The sequence below is a fragment of the Notamacropus eugenii genome, chromosome 4 (assembly GCF_028372415.1).
Source record: "Notamacropus eugenii isolate mMacEug1 chromosome 4, mMacEug1.pri_v2, whole genome shotgun sequence".
In the NCBI taxonomy this organism is placed as follows: domain Eukaryota; kingdom Metazoa; phylum Chordata; class Mammalia; order Diprotodontia; family Macropodidae; genus Notamacropus; species Notamacropus eugenii.
The window spans coordinates 76,471,113-76,493,078 of NC_092875.1; the positions used below are offsets into that span (position 1 = coordinate 76,471,113).

Consider the following 21,966-nt stretch of genomic DNA (forward strand, 5'->3'; position numbering starts at 1 on the left):
CCTAAGGGGTGGGGGCCTGAGTTTGAACTGGGAAAGAATGTGTAGACTGAAATCCATCCCCTCTGTGCCCCAAATTGAATTAGGAGACCTTGGCCCAGTCTCCCCTGCCTCCTCCCGCCCACTGTTCTGCCTGATTAGTGCCCAGGCCCTCCCTCCAGGCTTCTCAGCAAGGGAAGTTTTCAGCTCAAGGTTTCAGCTATCCTGAAAGTCTGCACACTTGAGTCCAAGTCCTGACCATGCCATTAGTTTAGTGGGTGACTTTCTCTTCTCTCTGGGCCTTCTTTTCCTGCTCTGTAAATTGAGGTTGTATTTCTGTGTTCTTCAAGGTTCTTCCTGACTCTTTGCTTTGCACTCCCAAAGAGGCAGGGATACTGGGCACACCCTTGCCCCTCAGGCCTGGCTGGGGCCCTGTATCTCCAGAAACCAACCACATGACAAAGACCTTAGCCTATCAGGAACAAAACATATTTATGTTTTACAGTTTAGGAAGCATTCTCCAAAGCAACCGTAAGAAGGAGATATGCAAGGATAACTCCCATTTTATAGTTGAGGAAACTGAGCCCTAGAGTGGGGACTGGAATTCCTTCCTAGCTGTTGATTCAGATTTAGCATTCTTAGTAGGAATATCTAAGTCCCCAAGTGTGCCCCCCAAATGAAACGATGAGCTAGGCTACATGGGATGCAGAGGGGCATCTTCTCACTGCCCAGGCATGGTCTCTGGGCAGGTTCCACCTTCAGCATATACTTGATGAATGACTAAGCAAGTCACTTCCACGTTCTCGGTCTCAGTTTTCTCTTCGTGAATTGATGCAAGTCGGGCTTCCAGATCCAAATCCTATGGTTCCTAGGAGTCCCAGCTCTAGGCATGTTACCTTAGTCAAGTCACTTCCTCTCTCTGGGCCTCATTTTCTCTTCCTTGGATCAGACGTGTCCTAAGGGTAATCTTACCAGCCTTTAAGAGTACAAATCAGCAAGAGACAATGACTGGACCTGATGAACCGAGTAGCTGGCAGCCAGAACCTTCCCCTCCGGCCCTGAGCCTGGACCCCTCAGGCTTTGGGCCAAGTTGATGGAGGAAGATGCAGGGAGACTGACATAAACCCGACACCATTGTTTTGACAGTCAGCTCTTCATCTCTGGGAAGAGGGAGGGGGGCCTCGGGAAAATGGGTGCAGTTGCTTGGTGGGGGGAGAAATTAGGAAAGCTCCCCAGGGTTCTGAGTAGGAACATGAATGTGAGAAGCTGAATCAGAGAGGTGGGGGGAGGGTTAGAGAACTGGCCAGGCAGGTGGGAATCCTTCTGTAAATTCCCCCATGGGATGTGAAAGGGGGTGGTTCTGGGTCTGGAATGTGTCTCCCATTTTGTATCTGGATGACCTGGTCTTGTACACATCTTTCTGGTCTAGGGTTTCTGCTATCTTTGGGTGCAAGGGGGAAGGGGTATGTGAGTCTTAGGGGTCTAGAACTGCAGAGTTCAGAGTGGGTCCCAAAAGAATAGGATGGACTTTAAGAGGAAGGAGGGAGAGAAGAAGTTGCTGGGTAGCAGGATTCCTGGGTCCCCTTTTCAACCCTCCCCTTGTCCTCATCCCAGCTCCAGCTTCCTCAGGGATTACATGTTCTTTGGGAACCGCCTCCAACCTAAGCCTGACATAAATAAAAGAATGGAGGGGGCTTCAGCCCATCCATTCCTTCCCCCATCCTGCTGAACCCCACCCCCACCCAAGTGAAGGGCATTACCTCCCTCCTCAATTCATTTCAGGGATTATGCCTCCCAAGCTGCATGCCCTCTCCATTCCTGGCATCAACAAGCAATCACTGTTTCCCCTATCCCTGAGCAGGGTCAGCTCAGCAGTGAGTGGCCCCCAGCAAAGCTCTGTTCACAAGCCAGTATTTCCTAGGAGTCCTTGTCCATCTATGAACTGTTTGGAATGGGACAGAGATCAGCACCATAGGCAATCGGATCCTGGATTTGGGGTGAGAAGACAAGTTTGAATCCTGCCTTAGCCATTCTTTGTGACCCGTGGAAGATTTCCCTAACTTTTCTGACCTTAATTTCCCTATTGGAAATGAGAGGTTTGGACTAGATCACTTCTGAGATCCTTTCTGGCTCTAAAGCCCTTGGGCTCACTGGAAAGTTGGGGACAGAGTGGTACAAAGATCTGGGAAAGGGTCCTCTCACCTGGCATGCCCTGCTGCCTAGAACCCCAGAGAGAGGGCTGCAGTGGGGAGAGAAAGGGGAATGTGTATCTGAGACACTCACATTTTCCAGTGTTTGGATTTTCTCGGCATTATTATTGTTATTAATGAGAAAAGTATGAGGGCCCCATGCCTGAGAATGGGGGGTAAGGAACTAGAGAGGATGGGGGTGGAGGACGACTCAGTTTCCTCTCAATCGGGGATGGGTTGAGTTATGATCTTTGACAACCGTGCCAGCTCTAAACCCAACAATTCTATGAAGCTCTCTAGACTTCTCTGCAGGTCTAGTGGAGGGGAAATAGTGGGGACAGAGCCAAAAAGAAGACATGGAGGGCAGGAGGGGATGCCTTGTAGCAAGGTGCAGTGAGAAAAGAACTGGCATTGGTTGAGCACAGTTCAGATCCTGCCTCTGACATTGGCTCTGTGGCCACAGGCAAAGCCACCCCCCTTGAGCCTCAGTTTCCTCATCTGTAAAACAAGAATAATAATTTGCATTGCTGACCTCATGGGGTTGTGGGGAGAGCACTCGGTAAACTTGAATGTGTGATGGACATGGAGTCAGAATCATTGTTAATCTCGACCTCCTGGTCATACAGTGACCAGCAGGACCAGATAGTAAGGGTATATCCTCTTTTTGGGTCCCTGTCACTGGATAAGCTGAGTTGGATCCAGACCTAGCATTTACTGTGCAAGGGAGGGGGCTCCCCAGGGAGCCCTTCTTGGGCCACAGACTGTCAGAGAAAGAGGGCTGCCAAGTAAGTGGCATTAGGCCTGGGAGCACGAGGCTGCTGCAGTGCCAATAGCGTCCCTGGGTTCTTATACCCCGGGGCCCCACCCTACACCTACCTAGAAACTGGGTACCTCCTCTTATGGACCCTGGCTCCCAGGAAGAAAGCTGGATGGTGCTGTATGAAATAAAGAAGAGGAGGGGGTGTCTGTTTGCTAATAGGATAAGGGCTTGGAGATGCTAACAGGCAGCCCTCCCTCCAACCTCATTCAGGTTAGGGGGAGGGATGAGGGGTGATAGGGGCTTAGGGTGGCGAAGGAGGAGCAGCTCTTGGCTGCTGGAGGCGGGATGGGGGCGGGAGGGAGCAAAGGAGCCGCCCCCCTGAGCTCAGTGAGCCGGGGCCCTGGAGAGCTACTGGCCTTGGGGAGAGTGCAGCTGGGCGCTGAGGCTGACAAGAAGTGCTACTGCCGAGCAAAGCCTGGAGGGATGGGTCCCCAGGGCCCAGGGCCACAACAGGAGCATCAGGTAAGAGGCCAGAATGGGCTGGCCTGAGGAGCCTGGCTCCCAGCTCAGCCTACTTGGGAGATATGGGATCAGTGTCTTGAGGGGCTCAGGGTGGGGCTGCCTGAGAAAGAGTGCAGAGCAGGGAGAACCCCTTCTGTTCCCTCTCATCTGTCTTCCCCTAACCCAATGTATCATCTACTTCTGTCCCCCACCCATTTCTCCACCGTCTGTCCCTCCTAACTTTCTGTCCCCCAACTTGTGTCTGATCCTCCTCTATATCCCCACCCCGTCAACTCCTATTCCCTATCCTGGCGCCCACAGACCTTTCTGATTGAGCCGTCTGTCAGTCCTGGTCTGCCCATTCCTTATTCTCCCCCTTCTATCCATCTCAGTCTTTTCACCCAGCTTCATCTGTCCCCCCAGTCCTATGTCTTTCCCATTCTATCTGTCCTTGTACCTGTTCTTTTCTATGTCTCTGAACCTTCTCCCTCTACCCTTAACCCTTTCCTCCCAGTCATTCTTGGGATACCTGGGGTCAGATCCAGGCCAAAGGTCACTTCCCATGCCACCCTGCAAGGGGAGGAAGCAAACCTGCCTCAGTTTTTGGGGTTCAAGGGCCCTGAGTAAAAGTAGGGGTGGGGGAAAGAATGGATAATGTAATTGGGTGGGGCTTCAAAGTAGGTAGGAAGTAGTGTGGGGAGAGAAGACTCGGGAGACAGGAAAAGTTGGGGGGGAGTACTATGCAAGAAGGACTGGAGAACCGGGGGGACCAGGGATGATGGAGTATGGAGGAATGAGGAATAAGAGACATTGGATGGGGACAGCAAAGGGAATACCAGCCTCCCTGTTTGGCTGTCATCCTCCCTTCCCTCTCCTTTTTTCTCCTCTTGCTCAGACATCCACTGCCACCTGACATGTCCCTTTGCCCATCGTACAATCTCAGCCGGCAAGGGGAGAACTCAACATGCCTAGAGACCAACAGCTCAGAAGCCCACCCAGCCTCATCCCCAGTGATGCCCATTTTCTCCATGACATTGGGTGCCGTTTCTAATATCCTGGCTTTGGCCATCCTGGCCCGGGCGTTTATCCGATTCCGCCGTCGCCGTACTAGGGCCCCCTTCCTACTCTTTGCCACAGGCTTAGTGGCCACAGACTTTGCTGGCCACGTGATCCCAGGGGCCCTGGTCCTGCGGCTCTATGCCACAGATATGGCTCCTGCCGGCCCTGCCTGTCAATTCATGGGGGCCTGTATGGTCTTTTTTGGTTTATGCCCATTGTTGCTGGGCTGTGGGATGGCAATTGAGCGTTGTGTAGGAGTGACCCGACCCCTGCTCCATGCCAGTCTGGTGTCAGCTGCCCGAGCCCGCCTGGCACTTGGGGTATTTTGGGGCATTGCTTTAGGCATTGCTCTCCTGCCCCTGCTGCATGTGGGGCGCTATGAGCTGCAGTACCCAGGAACTTGGTGCTTCATAGGGCTGGCCCAGCCCAGGGGTTGGGGTGAGGCCATCCTGGCAGTGCTTTTTTCTGGCCTTGGTCTGGCCTCTCTACTGGCTGCCTTGGTGTGCAACATGCTCAGCGGACTATCGCTAGTCCGAGCGCGTTGGCGGCGGCGCCAGGGGAGCAGCCGCAGGGTGACCCGTAGCAGAGGTGGCTCGTTATCCTCTTCAGCGTCATCTTCTTTCTCCTCTTATTCCTCCCCTACCCCACGCCGAGCTCGGGCCCATGATGTGGAGATGGTTGGCCAGCTGGTGGGCATCATGGTGGTATCCTGCATCTGCTGGAGTCCTCTACTGGTGAGTGGATACATCCTTAGGCAGACATCCCCTGATGGATTTGCCCAAGTAGATTTCCTTGGGCAAGGAATCATTTGAGGAAGGATTGGAGTCTGGAGATACCCTTAGACATTTATTCCTATGATACCATTGTCTCCTAAGTCAACATCCTCAGTCATTTTATCCCATTCTCCTTTCCAGACCACTGCTCCAAATCCCTTCCATGAGAGATTCCTAGGCCTCTCACCCCTAGGGACATCCTAGCTCTTGATTCCCCATCTTTCAGACTCCCCTTCTCAGCCCCAAGTTCCTTGTTCCCATTGTGGACAATGAGCTTGTTACTGTGCTCCGCTCGCCTGATTCTAGGCTCCCTGAAAGGATACATGAGATAGAAGTCATCCAAACTCACTGAGCCTTAAATTTCCTTATCTGCAAAATGGGAGTACACTCTTATAAGGTGATTGTAAAGAAATCAGTAACCCTTCGGATCTGGAGAGAAACAGGAACGGTTCTAATTTGGCCTTCCTTCCTCCCCAGGTGTTGGTGGTACTTGCTGTGGGAGGCTGGAGCTCGGCCTCCTTGCAGCACCTGCTCTTACTAGCAGTTCGTTTGGCCTCCTGGAATCAGATCTTGGACCCTTGGGTCTACATCCTGCTACGCCAAGCTGTGCTGCGCCAACTGCTCCGCCTCTTCCCGCCTTGGCATGAAGCCAAGGGCTTGCCCAGGGGAGCCTGGGATGCCAGCTCCTTGCGCACCTCCCAGCACAGCACCATTGGCCGCTTCTAGTGGTCTTCTGTCCGGGCCAGGGGCACTGGCCAGGCTGGATTGTGCAAGGCTGGACTGAGAAAGACAAGAGCTGTGGAGCTCGGAGGCTTCGACCAAGGAAAGGCCTGGAGGAGGTGGAGAGAGTGATCAAGAGAACCTGGGGGAAACAGGGCACCTTGAAGAAAGGGTCCGCTATCTAGCCGCCCCGAAGCGAAGGAGCTGCACACAAGGGCCCTGGGGGAAGAACTCCAGCTTTGGCCTCGGGCGGGAGATGGGGTCTGGGTGGTCCGCGGGGCGGAGCCCAAGGGAAATAAAGATATTTTGCATATCCCACGAGTGTGTTTCCCTGCACTAATCGCGTCGCCTCTCCCGCGCAGCTTCCCACCGTGCCGCTCGTCCGGTTCAGAGCGCAGGAGGGCAGAGGACGCGAGAAGGCAAGGAGGGGCGGAGGAGCAGGGAGGCGGCAGTGACGGCTCTGGCCGCAAGGTGGCGCCGCCACGAGGGGATTTGTTTTCCCAGCTGGGGCCAGAGGAGGGCAGCAGGCACACGATCCGACAGAGCCCACGACATGATTCGGGGGCCGCGTCGCCCACCCCCACAACTCCTTTCCTACTACCACCCCAGCCCCGTCCCACTGGAACGAGTGGACCGCAACCCGGGGGAACCCAGCCCGGGAGGGTGGAGAGTCCATCAGCGAGCCAGAGGCCGAGGCCAACCACAGACCCAGGACGGGGGAGGAAAAGAAGGTGCGGGTGGGGTGAAGGGAAGAGCGGGCCCGGCCGTTCTGGAGCATGCGCACGACTCTGCCGACCCACCCCTCCCAGCTCTTCCCAGCCTGCTCTGCGGCAAAGCCGAGTCTAAGGCAGAAAGGAAAAAAAAGGAAATACCTCTGCCCTGCTTTCCCGCAGCCTCCGCTCCCAGCCCAGCCCTGGCTCCCTGCTCAGCCCTTTCCCCCACGGCCCCTCCCCGAGGCCTCTCCGTGTCACCTCCCAGAACCAGACTTAACTGCCTCTTCTGACACTTCCCACCTTGCCTGATCTCCTTCTCTGCGAGAGCCTTTCCTCCAATGACCTTTACTTTGGTTTGCGCCAAGGGACGCCCGAATAAAATGGACTGACTGACAGCAGGGTAAACAGCTTTCAGGCTCAGAGAGGGTTGCTTTACTTATACAGATTCTGGGGCTCCTGCCTGGGTCTGGATACCACAAGCCCCCACTGGTGTGCTCCCCGTGCGCAGTCAGCCGGTAGACACGATGGCTCAAAGTTATTCACTAAACCGTAGCACAAAACGTCCAGCCCACCCCCAAAACCCCCCTTAGGTTCATTCTCCACAAATATAGCCCCCCCAAAATCTATGGGAAAACCAGGCACAGGGTGTCATAGTGGTGAGGCAGTGCACATAGCTGACCAGGGCAGCTTACTCCTCTAACCCTGCAAAGCCTTGATGTCCAGTGTCCCTTCATGGAGTGCTCTCCATAGCTCGATTCTTGATGGACAGGATCAGTTCAGCCCTAAGCACACTGTGGGCTCCTCTCTTCCCTGCTGCCTTCTGGTCAGGCTCCTCAAAGCTGCTTTCTCCCCCTAGTCACTGCCTCCGTGCCTTTGTCTGACTGGAACACGTCCCTCAACTCCCTCAACTGTTCCTTGAACTCTTAAAATAAACTCCACAACTGATGGATGGGGTGTTTTCTGCTAAGTAGCTCCATTACTAAGCACAATGTCAGGTGGGGGAAGGGGAAGGGAGAAAAATTCCCTCTTCTCATAGCTTGCTGCCCTCTGGTGTAGACAAAGGGGACACGACACAAAGTTGCTCAGCAAGCTGAAGTTTTTCTTGAATTCTCCACTGACTGCTTGCAGGGACTGGCAGGGTTAGCTATTTAAAGGCCTCCAGGGACGTAACCAATTTTCAGTCAGTTCTAAATATCTCTTCCAATTCAATCATGGAAATATTCCTGCACTTTGTAAGGAGAGACAGAGAGTAGAGGCATCTTTACTAATATATTAATAACTCATTTCCTCTGCAATCTACCCTTTGCTTTCTGTGACTACATCAACTGGGGGATGGGGAACCAATTGGTGATGAATATGTTATTTTCTACTCTAATGTCAATAACCTTCGGTGTGTGTATATGTTATCTCCCCTGTGAGTTTAAGCTCTGGGGCTGTGTTTAGCACATAGCAGGCTCTTAGCACATAGTAGGTTCTTAAATTCTAGTTGATCACCCGATTCACAGCCTGTCTCCTCACAACTTTCTCTTCTCACAATGAATTAATGAAAAGGAGACACACTGATAAGCACTTACTGTACTAAATACTGGGTTTGCAAAGATAAAAGTAATATAGTCCCAGTCGGCTGACAAGTCCTTTTGAGAAACAGTTCCCAGAGCAAGATGTGAAAAGGATAGAGGTAAAGAGTTGGCAAGTTAGGAAATGTCTAGACTGAAAGAGCACGGTGGGACGTGGGACCTCTTCCCTCACAGCCCCTCCCTTCCCAGACTCCTTCCCTCACTGCCTCCTCCCCTCATATGACCCTTTCCTTCTGAGCCCTGAACCTTCATGTTGTTCCCTCTGGTCACAGTCCTATTCCTTCATTCAGTTCAGTTCAACAAACATGTATTAAGTGCTTTGTGTCCAAGTCTTCAGTGAGCTCGTGAACAATACCACATCAATGCTGTTCATGGGGTGTTCTGGGCAAAACACTGCAGAGGTTTGCTATTTCCTTCTCCAGTAGATTAAGGCAAACAGAAGTTAAATGACTTACCCAGGGTCATGCAGCTAGTAAGTATCTGAGTCCAGATGTGAATTCAGGTCTTCCTGACTCTAGCATTCTATCCAGTGAACCGCCTAGCTGCATCTTATCAAGTGCTAGATTCTAGTGATAGAAAAACACAGTCCCTGCCCTCAAGGAGCTGAGGTTCTATTCAACAGCAACTAGATGGCTCAGCAGAAACCCTCTAGCCTCAGCCACTTAGCTGTGAAGGCTCCAGACAAGTCACTTAACCTTTGTTTGCCTCAGTCTGTGAAATGAAGATAATAATAGCACCTACCTCTCAGAGTCATAAGGATAAAAAAAATGAGATATTTTTAAAGTTCTTTGCAAATGTTAAGGTGCTACATAAGTGCTGGCTGTTATTATTTTTACTTGGAATGGATTCAAGAGAAATACAAATTCCATAGAGAGGAAAAGCATTAGCATGGGGAAGAGGAGAGAAGATCAGAGAAAGGCCTCGTATGGGAGGGAAATGGTCCCTGAGCAGCATTTGGAAGGAAGCCCCTGGGCATCCTCAGAATCTGAGGCGAGGTTCACTCCCATCATGGAAAAGCACCTAAGGAAGAATGAAGATGTCATATCTCCTACAGGTAACAGTGCACAACTCAATAACCACAACAGAAAGCCAATACAAAATACTCCAATGGGTGTTCACAGCCTTTCAGGACCCAGCCCCCTCCTACCTTTCCAGCCTTCTTACACCTTACTCCTCAATAGGTGTGCAGGCTGTTCCTCAAACCTGACACTCGGGGTATCTTCTCTGCTTGGAATGCTCTTTCTCCTCCTCTCCTCCTACTGACCTCCCTGGCTTCCTCTAAGTCCCAGCTAAAATTCTAGCTTCTCCAGGAAGCCTCCCTAACCCTCCTTCGTTCCAATGTTTCCCCCTTCTAATTGTTTTTTGTTTTAATTTATTCTGTACATAGCTTGTTGGCATGTTGCCTCTCCCATTAGATTGTAAACTCCTTGAGGGCAGGGAGTGATGCCCATTGTTGTACCCTCAGTGCTTAACACACAGTGCCTGGCACATAGTAGGTGCTTAATAAATGTTTATTGAAGTGAGAGGCAGCTGGGAGCCCCACTGAGAAGAGTTTTCTGTGCAAGGATTTTGTAGGTTATCCTAGGGGCAATAGAGAGAACCTGGAGATTTTTAAATAAAGGGTGGATGACATGGTCAGAGAAGTGTTAGGGGAATATCAATTTGGCAGCTAGGTGGAGGAGAGATGGGAGAGGGGAGAGACTGGAAATGGAAAGTCCAGTTTGGAGACCAGAGGTCCAGGGGAATGAGGCCCTAAGCCAGAGTCATTCACAAATCTTCTCATTTCCCACTCTGGAGCTGGAGAAGGAAATGGCAAACCATTCCAGGATCTTTGCCAAGAAAACCCCAAATGGGGTCATGAATAGTCGGACACAACCAAAACGCTGAACAACAACAACTACTCATACACTGGCCTCTCCTTCCTTTTACAGTCCTTTCTCCAAATAGACCCTCTTAACTCTTTGTTTCCCAGCCCCTTGACACATCCACTTCTCTCACCAGAATCTCTCTTTTCTACTGTCACATTTAAAGAGTTTTAAGACTTACAGTCACAATCTCAGAGTTGGAAGAGGCCTTGGAGACCCACCCATACAGTCACCTTCCTGAGATAGGGGGTTTGCTGGGAAAGAAATGAAATTTAATAGAAATCAGTGTAAAACCTCCTAGTCAATCAGACATCAATTTGAGGTGTTTCCTTCAATGATGTAATTCAAAACCCACTGTGGTTTAAAAAAATCAAGAGTATCAAAAGCATTGGATGTGGAAACTGTGCCCCTGGACTGAGATCCTGGCTCTGTGTGATCCAGGGCAAATGTCTTAACTTCTCTGTTCCTTTATTTCCACATCTGAAAATGAGAGGGTTGAACTGAGTGACCTCTAAGGTCATTTCCAACTTTAAATACAATTATAGAAGCACTTCACAGTATCTCCAACAAGAGCCCAGTAGTTTCCAAAGCACCTTTTTCCAATCCAGGATGACCCTGTTAGGAAATTTTCCCTTACATCAAACCCAAATTTTCTACTTTGTCACTTCTCCTCACTTCTCCCAGATCCTTTTCTCTGGCTATCTCCCAAGGTTGGAAAGCTCTTCCTCCTCCCCTCAGACTACTGACATCCCTGGTTTCCTTTAAGTCCCAGCTGAAATCCCACCTTCTCCAGGAGGCCTTCCCCAACCCTTCTTAATTCCAGTGTTTTCCTTCTTTTGATTGTTTCCCATCAATCCTGTACATTATTTGTTTCGTATATATTTATTTGGAGTGAAACAGAATACATCCAATACATATTCAAGATGACTGCTCTTCACACCCTTGACCCTGCCGATCAGGTCATCCACTTTCTCAAATCTTTTTTTAGGCGGAGCCAAGATGGCGGAGCAGAAAGACGCACATATACATAGCTCCGAACCCACAACCCATAGAAAATCTACAAAGAAGTAACTCACAGCGAATTCTGCACCCAGAGGCCACAGAACATTGGAGCGAGGGAGATTACTGTTCCAGAGAGACCTGCAAACCTCTCGCAAAAGGTCCTTCACGCTGCGGACTGGGCGCCGGGACTGGGAGCTGAGTACAGCCCTGCCGCAGCCGCGGCACCAAGAGGAAAAGATCCGAGCGGGCTCCAGGGACGGAATCTCCAGCAGCCACGCAGGTCCCTCCACCCACAGGTGACAGGGGTTGGTGAGAGGGTCTCTTTGGCGGGTCGAGAGGGGAGTGGGGTGCCCCCATAACTCAGGCCCCCTTGGGAGGCAACAGTGGAGACGGGAGCAGACTGGGGCTCCCCAAGCAGGCAGGAGCCCAGATCCATTGTTGAAGGTCTCTGCATAAACTCCCTGAGGGAACTGAGCCCGTGAGGCGGCCCTGCCCCGACCTGAGCACCTGAACTTAATCTCACACTGAATAGCAGCCCTGCCCCCACCCAAAGCCCTGAGGCTGGCAAGCAGCATTTGAATCTCAAACTCCAAGCGCTGGCTGGGAGGATCCGGAGGCGAAGTGGGTGTGAAGAGAACATTCAGAAGTCAAATCACTGGCTGGGAAAATGCCCAGAAAAGGGAAAAGAAATAAGACTATAGAAGGTTACTTTCTTGGGGAACAGGCATTTCCTCCCTTCCTTTCTGATGAGGAAGAACAATGCTTACCATCAGGCAAAGACACAGAAGTCAAGGCCTCTATATCCCAGCCCACTCAATGGGCTCAGGCCATAGAAGAGCTCATAGAAAATCAAGTTAGAGAGGGGGAAGAAAAGCTGGGAAGAGAAATGCGAGACATGCAGTCAAAGCATGAACAGCAGATCAGCTCCCTGCTAAAGGAGACCCAAAAAAATGCTGAAGAAAATAACACCTTGAAAAATAGGCTAACTCAATTTGCAAAAGAGGTTCAAGAAGCCAATGAGGAGAAGAATGCTTTCAAAAGCAGAATTAGCCAAATGGAAAAGGAGATTCAAAAGCTCACTGAAGAAAATAATTCTTTCAAAATTAGAATGGAACAGATGGAGGCTAATGACTTTATGAGAAACCAAGAAATCACAAAACAAAACCAAAAGAATGAAAAAATGGAAGATAATGTGAAATATCTCATTGGAAAAACAACTGACCTGGAGAATAGATCCAGGAGAGACAATTTAAAAATTATGGGCCTACCTGAAAGCCAGGAACAAAAAAAAGAGCCTAGACATCAAATCTTTTTTAAAGGCTTAACCAATGTTCATAGGGCATGATGTCAAGACCTTTAACCACTCTGACTCTTCTCTTCAGGATACACTCCAGCTTTTCAATGTCCTTCCCCAGATGTGGCATCCAGAACGGACCCCAGTGCTCCAGATGTAGCCTGACCAGGGCAGAGAACGGCCAGACTCTAATTACCTCCCAAGACCTTATGGGTATTATTAGCCTGGACAGGGACTAGACATGTGGTTTCATTAATACAAGAACTCTTGGATGAGAATTCCCTATGCCAATTCAAGTCATCACCTTCTCTATAATTTATAATCCTAAGGACTGAGCTTCAGATGTCTTTGAATGCAGCTGAAGATCACATGAACTTTCTTGGTTGCCCCCATCACACCCCTGATTCATGCTGACTTTACAGTCACCAAAATCCCAAGATCTTTTTCCAAGGAACTATTGACTAACTACAGTTCTTCTTTCTTATAATAATAATACTGTCTAATATGTATATAGTGCCTCAAGGTTTGCAAACTGTGTATCCCATAGGTATCTCAAAATCAATATACCCCAAACAGATCTCATTATCTTCTCCCTCCCCAAATCTAATCCTCTTTTGAACTTCCTTATTCCTAGTGAGGGCACCACGGTTTCCAACTTTGATGTTATCCTGGACCCCTCCCTCTCATTCACTCTGTGTATAAAATCTTTTGGCAAATTGGATCATGTTTACTTTGCAGTATCTCTTATGTGTCCCCTTCAGACAATCACAGTGGTGGTTCTGGATAGCAGTCTTGTAAGTCATCTTGGCTCATCTCTCTTTACTCTGCATTCAGTAGCCATGGGGACTTTTCTAAGGCTTAACTCTAGCCATGCCAGAGCCCTCTGACTCAATAAGTTCCCATGGCCCCCTATTACTTCCAGGATTAAATATCGTCTTTTGTTTGGCATTTAAAGACCTTCCTAACGGAGCCCCTTCTATCTTTTCAGACTTCTAACTCTTGACTCCTCTCTACTCACTCTGAGAACCAGTGACACTGACCTACTTGTAGTTCCTCAGATAGGACACTCTAGCTCCTACCTCCATGTCTTTGCACTGGGTGTCCCCCAGGCCTGGAACATTCTGCCCCCTCACTACTACCTCTTAGTTTCCTGGATTTCTTCAACACTCAGCTCAAATGTCACCTTCTACATGAGACCTTTCCCAGACCCCTCAGCAGCCAATGCCCCCCTTTCAGATTGCCTTTCGTCTCCTCTGTCTATACCCAATGTGACCTCCCCTATCGGAATGGGAGTTCCTTGAGGGCAGGCCCTATTTGTTGCCTTTCTTAATCAGTGCTTTTATTCTGACCAACAGACTTCACAAGGATTAGCTCATCTGAACTTCCCAACAGCTCTGTGAGGCAGGGGCCATTATCTTCCTCATGTTACTTGGGATCAAAAAGATCTTAGAGGTCACCTCTTACAACCTTCTCATTTTACAAATGAAGAAACCGAGGCCCAGAGAAGGAGAGCAGTGGATAGAGCACTAGACTTGGAGTCAGGAAAACCCAAGTTTAAATCTGACCTCAGACACTTACAGGTCTGTGTAAGCTGTGTGATCCTGGTCAAGTCACTTAAACACCTATATGCCTAGGTTACCTCATCTGTAAAATGATAATTTTATTACATAATATAAAATATATTATTAATTAATGGATTTAATATATTTATTATAATATATTATATTAAATATATTGATATATTGTGTAAATGTATTAAATATTATTTAAATAAAATATATAATATGATAAATTTACTATTAAAAGCACTTAATTCCAGGGCTATTGTGAGGATGAAATGAGATATTTGTAAGGCACTTAGCACAATACCTAGCACATGGTAGGCACTTAATAAATGCTTTGACCAAGGGCACACAGGAAGTAAGTGGCAGAGCCAGAACTCAAGATTCAAGATCCAGATCTGATTCCACCTCCAACTCTGCTGATTTTTTTTAAAAATCAAAATGAGTTTTGATCTACATCTTGCATGTGGAGAACATCTCAAATCAATGAGGTCCTGAATCCATTTGAAGTTATTAATAAAAGGCTTTGTGTCTATCCCATTAAATGTCATCTTCTTAAGTTGGGACCAACGTTGCACTGTGACATCTTGTTGAAGCCCAACTCTGGCTCACTCATTCTTTGTTTCTTGCCCAGCTTTTTGTCATCCAACAAACTGAAAAGTATGTGATTCCCAACTTGATCCAAATTATTGTTCAAAAATGCTCAGCAACTCAGTGGTTGAGACCAGGTCTCCAATCAGAAAATGAATCTTTAATGACAATTTTTTCAAGTTTGGCTGTTTGACTTGTCCTGTGACTACCCTGTTGTTGAACTTTGATCTGTCTTTTGTGCAGAGAGCATAAAAATCTAGGTGTGCTATAAGTCTACAGTATTCCCTTGCTCTGCTCATCTACTGCTATAAAAAGAAATGAGGCTATTATGGAATGACCTTGATGAAGCCATGCTGGCTCTTGGTGATCACCATTTTCTTTTCTAGACATTCACTAACTCTCCACTTAATAACAAGTTCTAGAATTTTGCCAGGAATCCCACATTAAACTTGCTGACTTACAGATTCCCATATTTCCTTTTTGGAAAGTCTAGATTACCTTCTTCAGTCCTGTGTTACTTTTCCTGTTTTATAAAGATCAGCAAGGTGATAGAGTGGTCTAGTGTTGGACTTCAGAGTCAAGAAGACTTGGGTTCAAATCATGCCTTAGATACTTTGACCCTAGGCAAGTCATTTCATCTCTCTCATCCTCAGTTTCCTCCTCTATAAGTGAGGATCAGAAAAATACCTACCTCACATGGTTGTTGTTCTGATCATGTGAGAAAACCTATACCAAATGTGTTGCAAATCTTAAAAGTATTTAAATATTAGCTATTGGTATCAGCATCATTATTCTTAACAATGGTTCAGCAATGATATCTGCCAGGTCTTTGTGTTTAGAGGCAGCTTATGAAATCAAGGGAAACCAGGTGCCCTCAGACTTCCTACTTATCTTGTGTGTTGACTCCCTAAGGCCCATTTTTGTTGTGTCCTTTATTGTCCATAGTCTCTCCTTCTTGGCAAATAAAACAAAGGTGAAAGAAAGGAAGGAAGAAAGAGAGAGGAAGAGAAGGAGGGAGGAAGGAAGGAAGGGAGGAAGGAAGGAAGAAAGGAAGGAAGGGAGGAAGGAAGGAAGGAAGGAAGGAAGGAAGGAAGGAAGGAAGGAAGGAAGGAAGGAAGGAAGGAAGGAAGGAAGAAAGGAAAAAAGAAATGAGTGCTTCTTCCCTAGGATGTTGGTTATCATCATTCCGTCCACCTTGAGTAGTAGTCTTATTTCTCCAAAACACAATATTTGCCAGACCCAGCTTATTGTGAGCTTCAGAATTGCTGACACTAGATTGCAAGGGGCAAAAGGGGGCAAAGACTATCTTTGACCTCCTTCCCTATCACCAACACTTAGCAGAGTGCCTGGCATATAGTAGATACTTAAGAAATTCTTAATGACTGGCTGACACCATTCTTATGAAACCAGGTCATGCTTTTGCATTTATCTTACCTGCCCTCATTCACATCTTAAAAAGCCTAAGGTGGTCAATGGGTTCCTCTTAAGACAACGTTCTCTTTTCTTCCTCATTCAAGAGAGTGTCCTGTTCCTCCTGGGCTGACTTCCCCAGTAGAATTTTAGGCCATGGGATCTTTCCTAACCTTCCTCTCCAGCCTTTGAAATCTGTTCTTTTAAGTTTCAGGGATTCTTAAACTTTTTCCCTTGGAGACCCCTTTGGATGTTTTTGGCATCATTTCTTGGCGTTGTGTGATGCATGAAAAGCACCAAGTACAAATGCTTTGTGTCCAGAACCAAGGCTGCCGTGAAGGTGCATGATGCAACACTGCCAAGTGCTGCCAGAAACACCTCGAATTCATTACTCATTTGATTTTTAATTAATTTTGTGTTGTTGTGCATTCAGAAACCTTTTACTGTTGCCAAATTTTTCACAACCCCATATGGGGTCATGACCCATGTTTAAGAAGTGCTATTTAAATCTAGATGATTTTGGACTATACCTGGATTCCATCTTCTTTTTCCATTTTGTTGTTTTTCAGGCATGTCTGATTCTTCATGGATGCATTTGGGGTTTTCTTGGCAGAGATACTGGAGTGGTTAGCCATTTCCTTCTCTAGCTCATTTTACAGATGAGGAAACTGAGTCAAAGAGGGTTAAGTGACTTGCCCAGGGTCACAGAGCTAGTAAGTGTCTGAGGATGGATTTGAATTCAGGTCCTCCTGACTCCAGGGCTGGCACTCTATCCACTTCACCACCTAACTGTCCATCTCCTTGTTTAACTTTTGACAATCTCAGGTCACCATCATTTCTATCACAGCAGGCAGTTCATCTTCGTTGTTCAGAATCAGATTTAGAAATTGAAGTTTCTCTCACTGGTTCCTTTAACAAGTGAGACACTTGCTTTGAGCCTGAAAAGCTGAGGGGTACACAGAAACATACAGAAGGTATATCCATTGCCCCAAGTGTGCATGAAATTGGGATGGAAGGTGCAATTTTATTTCACTAAAGTGAGTCCAGAAATTATTAGTTCATCCACTTTGGGTAGAGAAAGAATATCAACAGATGTCTGAATCATGGAGGTGCCCCCTCATGGCTGTGAACTTTTCCCAAATTCCTTACTTAGTTCTTCTTAATATTCAGGTAGACTGGAGCACGCTTAGACAGAAATAGTATTTCTGTTTCTGCCAGATTTATTCACCATGCTTCTGGTTCACTGTATTTCCTCATACATGGGTAAATCTTCAAAATAGGTAGTTCTACTCTGTACCACCCTACCCCACCCTTTTCCCTATCCTACCTCTCTTAAATAAGGTATGTGTATCCCTTTCAGAACCATGTTTTAGTCATAAGTCTGACAGCCTATCAAATGTCCGTTACACTTCTGAGTTAAAATTGACTTCCTGGAATTAAGAGATCTAGCTTCCCTTGCTTTTTACCTGAACTTTGTGTATTATGTTTAGAGACATCTGAAGTATTTCAATGTTGACTCCTTCCTTGCATGTCCCCTTCAGTTCTGGGGTATCTCTACTACTTTTCTTCCTACATGGTAGCAAGTCTCCATGCTCTCAAGCATGGTGTATGTACATGGACAGTCTCCTCTCTACCACTTCCTTTTTACTTGCCTGTCTAAAGCAGCAAGGCACCATGAGGGAGTGACAGGAAGTTGCATGTGTCAGGCAAATTAAATCACCCCCATCACCACCACCTTGACCACCATGTTCCCTTAATTCTGATGAAGAGAGTCCAGAACCTTGAACCCAAGAGCTTTGGGAGCAGCAATGCTCCCAGCCCAGTGTGATACACACAGCCATCACCCTGGGAAGCATACCCTGTGGAGACAGAGCCAGGAGATTGCTCTTACAGGTGCTACAGCCACAGCTCCTGAAGATCCCCAAAAGAGAGTCCTTGCAACCAAAACCCTTGGCACTGTTCATTGCTTTAACATAAGAACACGGTATGATCTTATCAGTGGAAACAAGATTAAAGAGGAGACGTGATCATCCGCTTTGCAGCTGTATCCTTATGATCACAGGACCTTTTCATCTGACTTACAGCTGATACCTTCCATATGTATTGTCTGCTCTATTAGAATGGGAGCTCCTTGAAGGAACTAACTGTCTTATGTCTTGATTTGTAGTTCCAGAATGTAGCACAATGCTTTGCACATGATAAATGCTTAATAAATGTTTCATTTGTTCATTCATTCATTCATTTTCAACTCTCTAGGCAAATACAAGGGCAGCTAGAGCACCAAGCCTAGAGTTAAGAAGACCCAAGTTCAAATGTGGTCTCAGACACTTACTAGCTATGTGATCCTGGGCAAGTCACCCTGTTTGCCTCAGTTTCCTCATCTGTAAAAATGAGTTGGAAAAGGATAGCAAACCATACCAATGTCTCTGCCAAGAAAACATCAAATGTGGGTCACAAAAAGTCAAACACAATTGAAACAACAGGCAAATAAATTCTTAACAGCCCTTAGTGCAGTCAGTCTCTGACCAGGGGCATGTCACTCTTATATTTTATTCTATGATCCAGAAATCCATATTCCATATTCAGACACTATGTTCTTAAACCAGCTGTTCACTCCCCAAATCTGAAGTCTTTCCCTTCAAGCAATAGCAGTGACTTTGATTTCTTGCCCAGGGCTTCTTAATATCCAGCAGAGCTTTCTAGAGCCTTCTTGGCAGAAACATTTGTGAACACTTGGATCACAAGAAGTAAGTAGCAACCATATAGCTTGACAAGTCTTGGGAGGGTCTCTGGTACTTCCTGGAAATATGCTCCAGGAAGATAGCAGACTTTAAAAAAATTGCTATTATCAGGGTGACAAAGAGCTTCCTTATTAGCCCTTCTGCAGAGATGTCCACAATCGCCACTCCTGACCTCCTCTTCCTCTTACCCTTCCTGGATTCTTTCTCACCTGTGAATGAAGATCATCACTCTTTGGAGGAAGAGGAACCAACTGCTTTCAGCATCCAGCCCCTTCCTCTTGAGGACTAGCCTCATTCTATGTTACAGAGCTCAGAGGGTTCAATGGTCTTTCTTCCATTTCTCCTTCCCCCTTAAGAGCTCCCAAGGATTCTTGGCTGCTTCTTCAAATCTTGTTTCTTTTGTTTTCCCCCTGAAACCATTCATTCTCCTTTTTAAAGGACCACAAGTCTCCCTGGTAACCTGGAGAGCAGAGAGGCATGAGCCTGTCTGGGTAGGGTACCTTGCCTTCTAGGAGGGAAGCCAGCCTGCACCCTGAGCACAGATAACAGTTAACAGAATGTGGCCACAACACACATATAAACACGAGGCATCTATCATCTCCAACTCTCTACAGGTCATTGCAGATTTTTCCCAGCTCTCTGTACTCTGCTACAAGTGAAGTCCTCAGGGTCTCTTTCCTTCTTGATAGAAGCTTTCCTGGAGAACCACTGTGGCAAACTGCAGATGAGGGTCTTCAAATGTGGGGCCGTCGTTTCTTTTTCCTCTTAGCAGCTTGAGAGCCTCACCCCATTACCTTCACTGACTTTCCTCTCCCCCAGCAGATCTCCTCCTCCTTCAGCTTAAATCTTTCTTAGCTGTCAGTTTCTCGGCTCCTTCCAGATTCAATCTCTGGCTTTCTTCAGAATTCTACAGCCCTCCAAATCTCCTTCTTCAGCGGAAGCCCCTCTCCGGGTCCTTCTCCCACCAAAGACAAAACTAGAACGCTCAAGACCCTGTGTTCCCCTCCAGGTCAAGTCATCTGAAAACAGGACCATAGATTTCAGACTAGAAAAGACTTAATCGATCATCTCTGCCTCTGCAATAAGGAAGATGAAGCTCAAAGCAGTTACGTGCCTAAGTTCACAGATAATAGGCGGCTCCCCTGCTTGCCTCCCCATCACTTCTCTAGGCACTGAGTTCCCCCATCCCCACACAACCCTTGGCGCATAAGAAGGAGGCAGAGGCTACTCTGATGGGGCAAGCCCCAAAGGCCTTTTAAAAACTACAAACTGCAGAGAATGGGGTGGATAGAAGGGTTCGGTCCATTCATTGTCCTTTGCGGAGAGGCAGTGCTAGCAGCCTTTAGAGACATAGTCAAAGTCCCTGAATGCTTCTTGCTCAGCAGCTGAGAGGGGCCGGGCCTCCCGGGGTGGTGTCAGAGCTGGCGCCTCTCCGGTGAACTCCTCGTCGAAGTTACTGATATCTGTTCGGCCCTTGATCACAGGAACGAAAGGCGGTGGCAGCTGGCGAGCAAGTAAAGCCTCCCAGCCCAGGGTCTGGAGAGGAGTGCAGGGAATAGGGAACAAACATTTATATAGAACTTACTTTGTGCCGGGTACCGAGCTAAGTACTTCACAAATATCATCTTATCTGATCCTCACAACAATCCTGGGAGGTGGTTGCTGTTATTATTCCCATTTTACAGTTGAAAGATACTGAGGCAAGCAGAAGTTAAATGACTTGCCCAGGGCCACACATCTTATAAGTGTCTGGGACCTGAGGATTTGAACTCCAGGCCCAGCACTCTATCTACTAGGTGACCTAAGTCAGTATTCCCATTCCTCCTCAAATGTTCCTAAATTCAATCCAGCAGGGTCCCCCAAACTTTATCCCTAGTCCCCAGTAACACACTAGCAGTATTCCCTAAAACTATCCTTCCTCCACCCAACTCTAATTGGTCTCTCCTAAAATTGATACCCAGGGCTCCCAGGACCAACCCAAATGTCCCATTCTCTAACACCCCAGTGTTCCTCTAACATGATACTGAGTCTCCCCCCCAATTCCCATATCCCCAGCATTATCCTTCACTTTACCCCAATGTCTCACCAAAAGTGACCTTGGTATCCTTCAGCAACCATGAACTAGAGTGTCCCTAAGACTGATTCTTCCCACTGTCACATGTCCTTTAAACTTACCTCTACACTGTCCCCCCAGTGTAACCAAGTAGCTCTAGGGAAATGGGGGAAGGGATATCAAATTGATGTGGTGAGTAGGCAGAAAGGACAAAATGTAGGAAGATGGGGGAAATAGACTATACAGGGAGAAGGAAAACACAAAGCATAAGAGAGTAAAGAAGGTAGGATGTCAGGAAGGAAACTGAGGCACAGGGGTCTTACCCGAAAGAATGGCTGCTTCTTAACATCCTCAGCGTCCCGCTCGCCAGAGCCCAGGCGTCTCTCTGGGTTCCGCCGAAGTAGCTGGGAAGAGAGCAGAGTTAGAACCTCATTCCTCATTCCCTACACTTAACCCCCATGAAGCTAGTATGCTAGGTCCTTCTCTTTGGAGCTCAAAGAACCCTCCACAAACCAGTTCCAGTCTTGACCTGATTGAGGGAGATAAAGAGACCCAAACATCGGATGGTGGGCACAATAAGCAGGGAATGGAACAGGGCCCACAGGGTCAAGAACAGGGGTGAAGGTGTGCTGGGGTAGTCCTCACCCTGCGCATGATGCCAATGGCTTCTGTGGAGAGGAAGCGGGGGTAGCGGACCTCATCATTGACGATGCTGTCAAACACCTCCTCTTCATCATCTCCAGGGAATGGAGACTAGAAGGGAAGAAAGACAAGCGTAGGAAGGAAGTTGGTTCCCCTAGTTCTCTAGCCACCTTCATATCACAAACGGCCCATGCCTCCTATTGCCAAGCAGGCTTGGCATGCTGTCCCTAGCTCCTCTCCCCTTCTCCTTCGGGGTCTCAGGCCAAGTCTCAACTCCCTCAGGAAGATCCTTTAACCTTGTCAGTCTGCGCTCCTATAATTCAGCCCCCAGAACACTACCCTGTAGGGAATCCCAATTATTTGGGTCTGTCAGAGCCTTGTCTCCCAAACCAGGTACAAGGATAAAAGCCTCTTTTGGCTAAGTATCTTGGGCACTGGATTAAAGACAAAAAGATCAGGATTCAAACACTGCCTCAGAGACTTATTAACTAAATGACCCAAACTTAACTTCTTCAGGTCTCAGTTTTCTTCTCTGTAA

At 47.7% G+C, this 21,966-nt stretch overlaps 2 protein-coding genes across 6 annotated transcripts in view; one reads left to right on the top strand and one right to left on the bottom strand.

The window, feature by feature from the left end:
- The first annotated feature begins 111 nt into the window (after nt 1-111).
- PTGER1 (prostaglandin E receptor 1) lies at nt 112-6,296 on the top strand. Of its 2 annotated transcripts, XM_072602084.1 has the most exons (3): nt 112-3,447; nt 4,322-5,219; nt 5,736-6,296. In XM_072602084.1, exons 2-3 carry the CDS (start codon nt 4,341-4,343, stop codon nt 5,982-5,984), a joined length of 1,128 nt encoding a protein of 375 aa, XP_072458185.1. In that variant the 5' UTR covers nt 112-3,447; nt 4,322-4,340; the 3' UTR covers nt 5,985-6,296. The 2 variants fall into 2 exon arrangements, with proteins under 2 accessions (XP_072458185.1, XP_072458184.1); XM_072602083.1 differs by having other exon boundaries at nt 112-5,219.
- Nucleotides 6,297-9,085: 2,789 nt separating this feature from the next.
- PKN1 (protein kinase N1) overlaps nt 9,086-21,966 on the bottom strand; it is a 31,060-nt gene continuing 18,179 nt past the window's right edge. For 3 of the 4 annotated variants that reach the window (XM_072602079.1, XM_072602078.1, XM_072602077.1), the window contains exons 20-22: nt 21,432-21,539; nt 21,110-21,190; nt 18,481-20,269 (exon numbers count right to left, since the gene is read on the bottom strand). In XM_072602079.1, coding sequence (XP_072458180.1) covers nt 20,066-20,269; nt 21,110-21,190; nt 21,432-21,539 — 393 coding nt within the window. In that variant the 3' untranslated portion in view covers nt 18,481-20,065. Of the gene's footprint in view, nt 12,591-18,480; nt 20,270-21,109; nt 21,191-21,431; nt 21,540-21,966 lie in introns of those variants that run through there. The other variant, XM_072602080.1, reaches the window with a different exon arrangement.

Excerpts from the sequence above, each read along its gene's own strand:
- PTGER1 (XM_072602083.1), top strand. The coding sequence starts at position 4,341 with ATGTCCCTTTGCCCATCGTACAATCTCAGCCGGCAAGGGGAGAACTCA. Across the intron at positions 5,220-5,735 it reads TCTGCTGGAGTCCTCTACTG|GTGTTGGTGGTACTTGCTGT; the intron begins GTGAGTGGATAC and ends CTTCCTCCCCAG.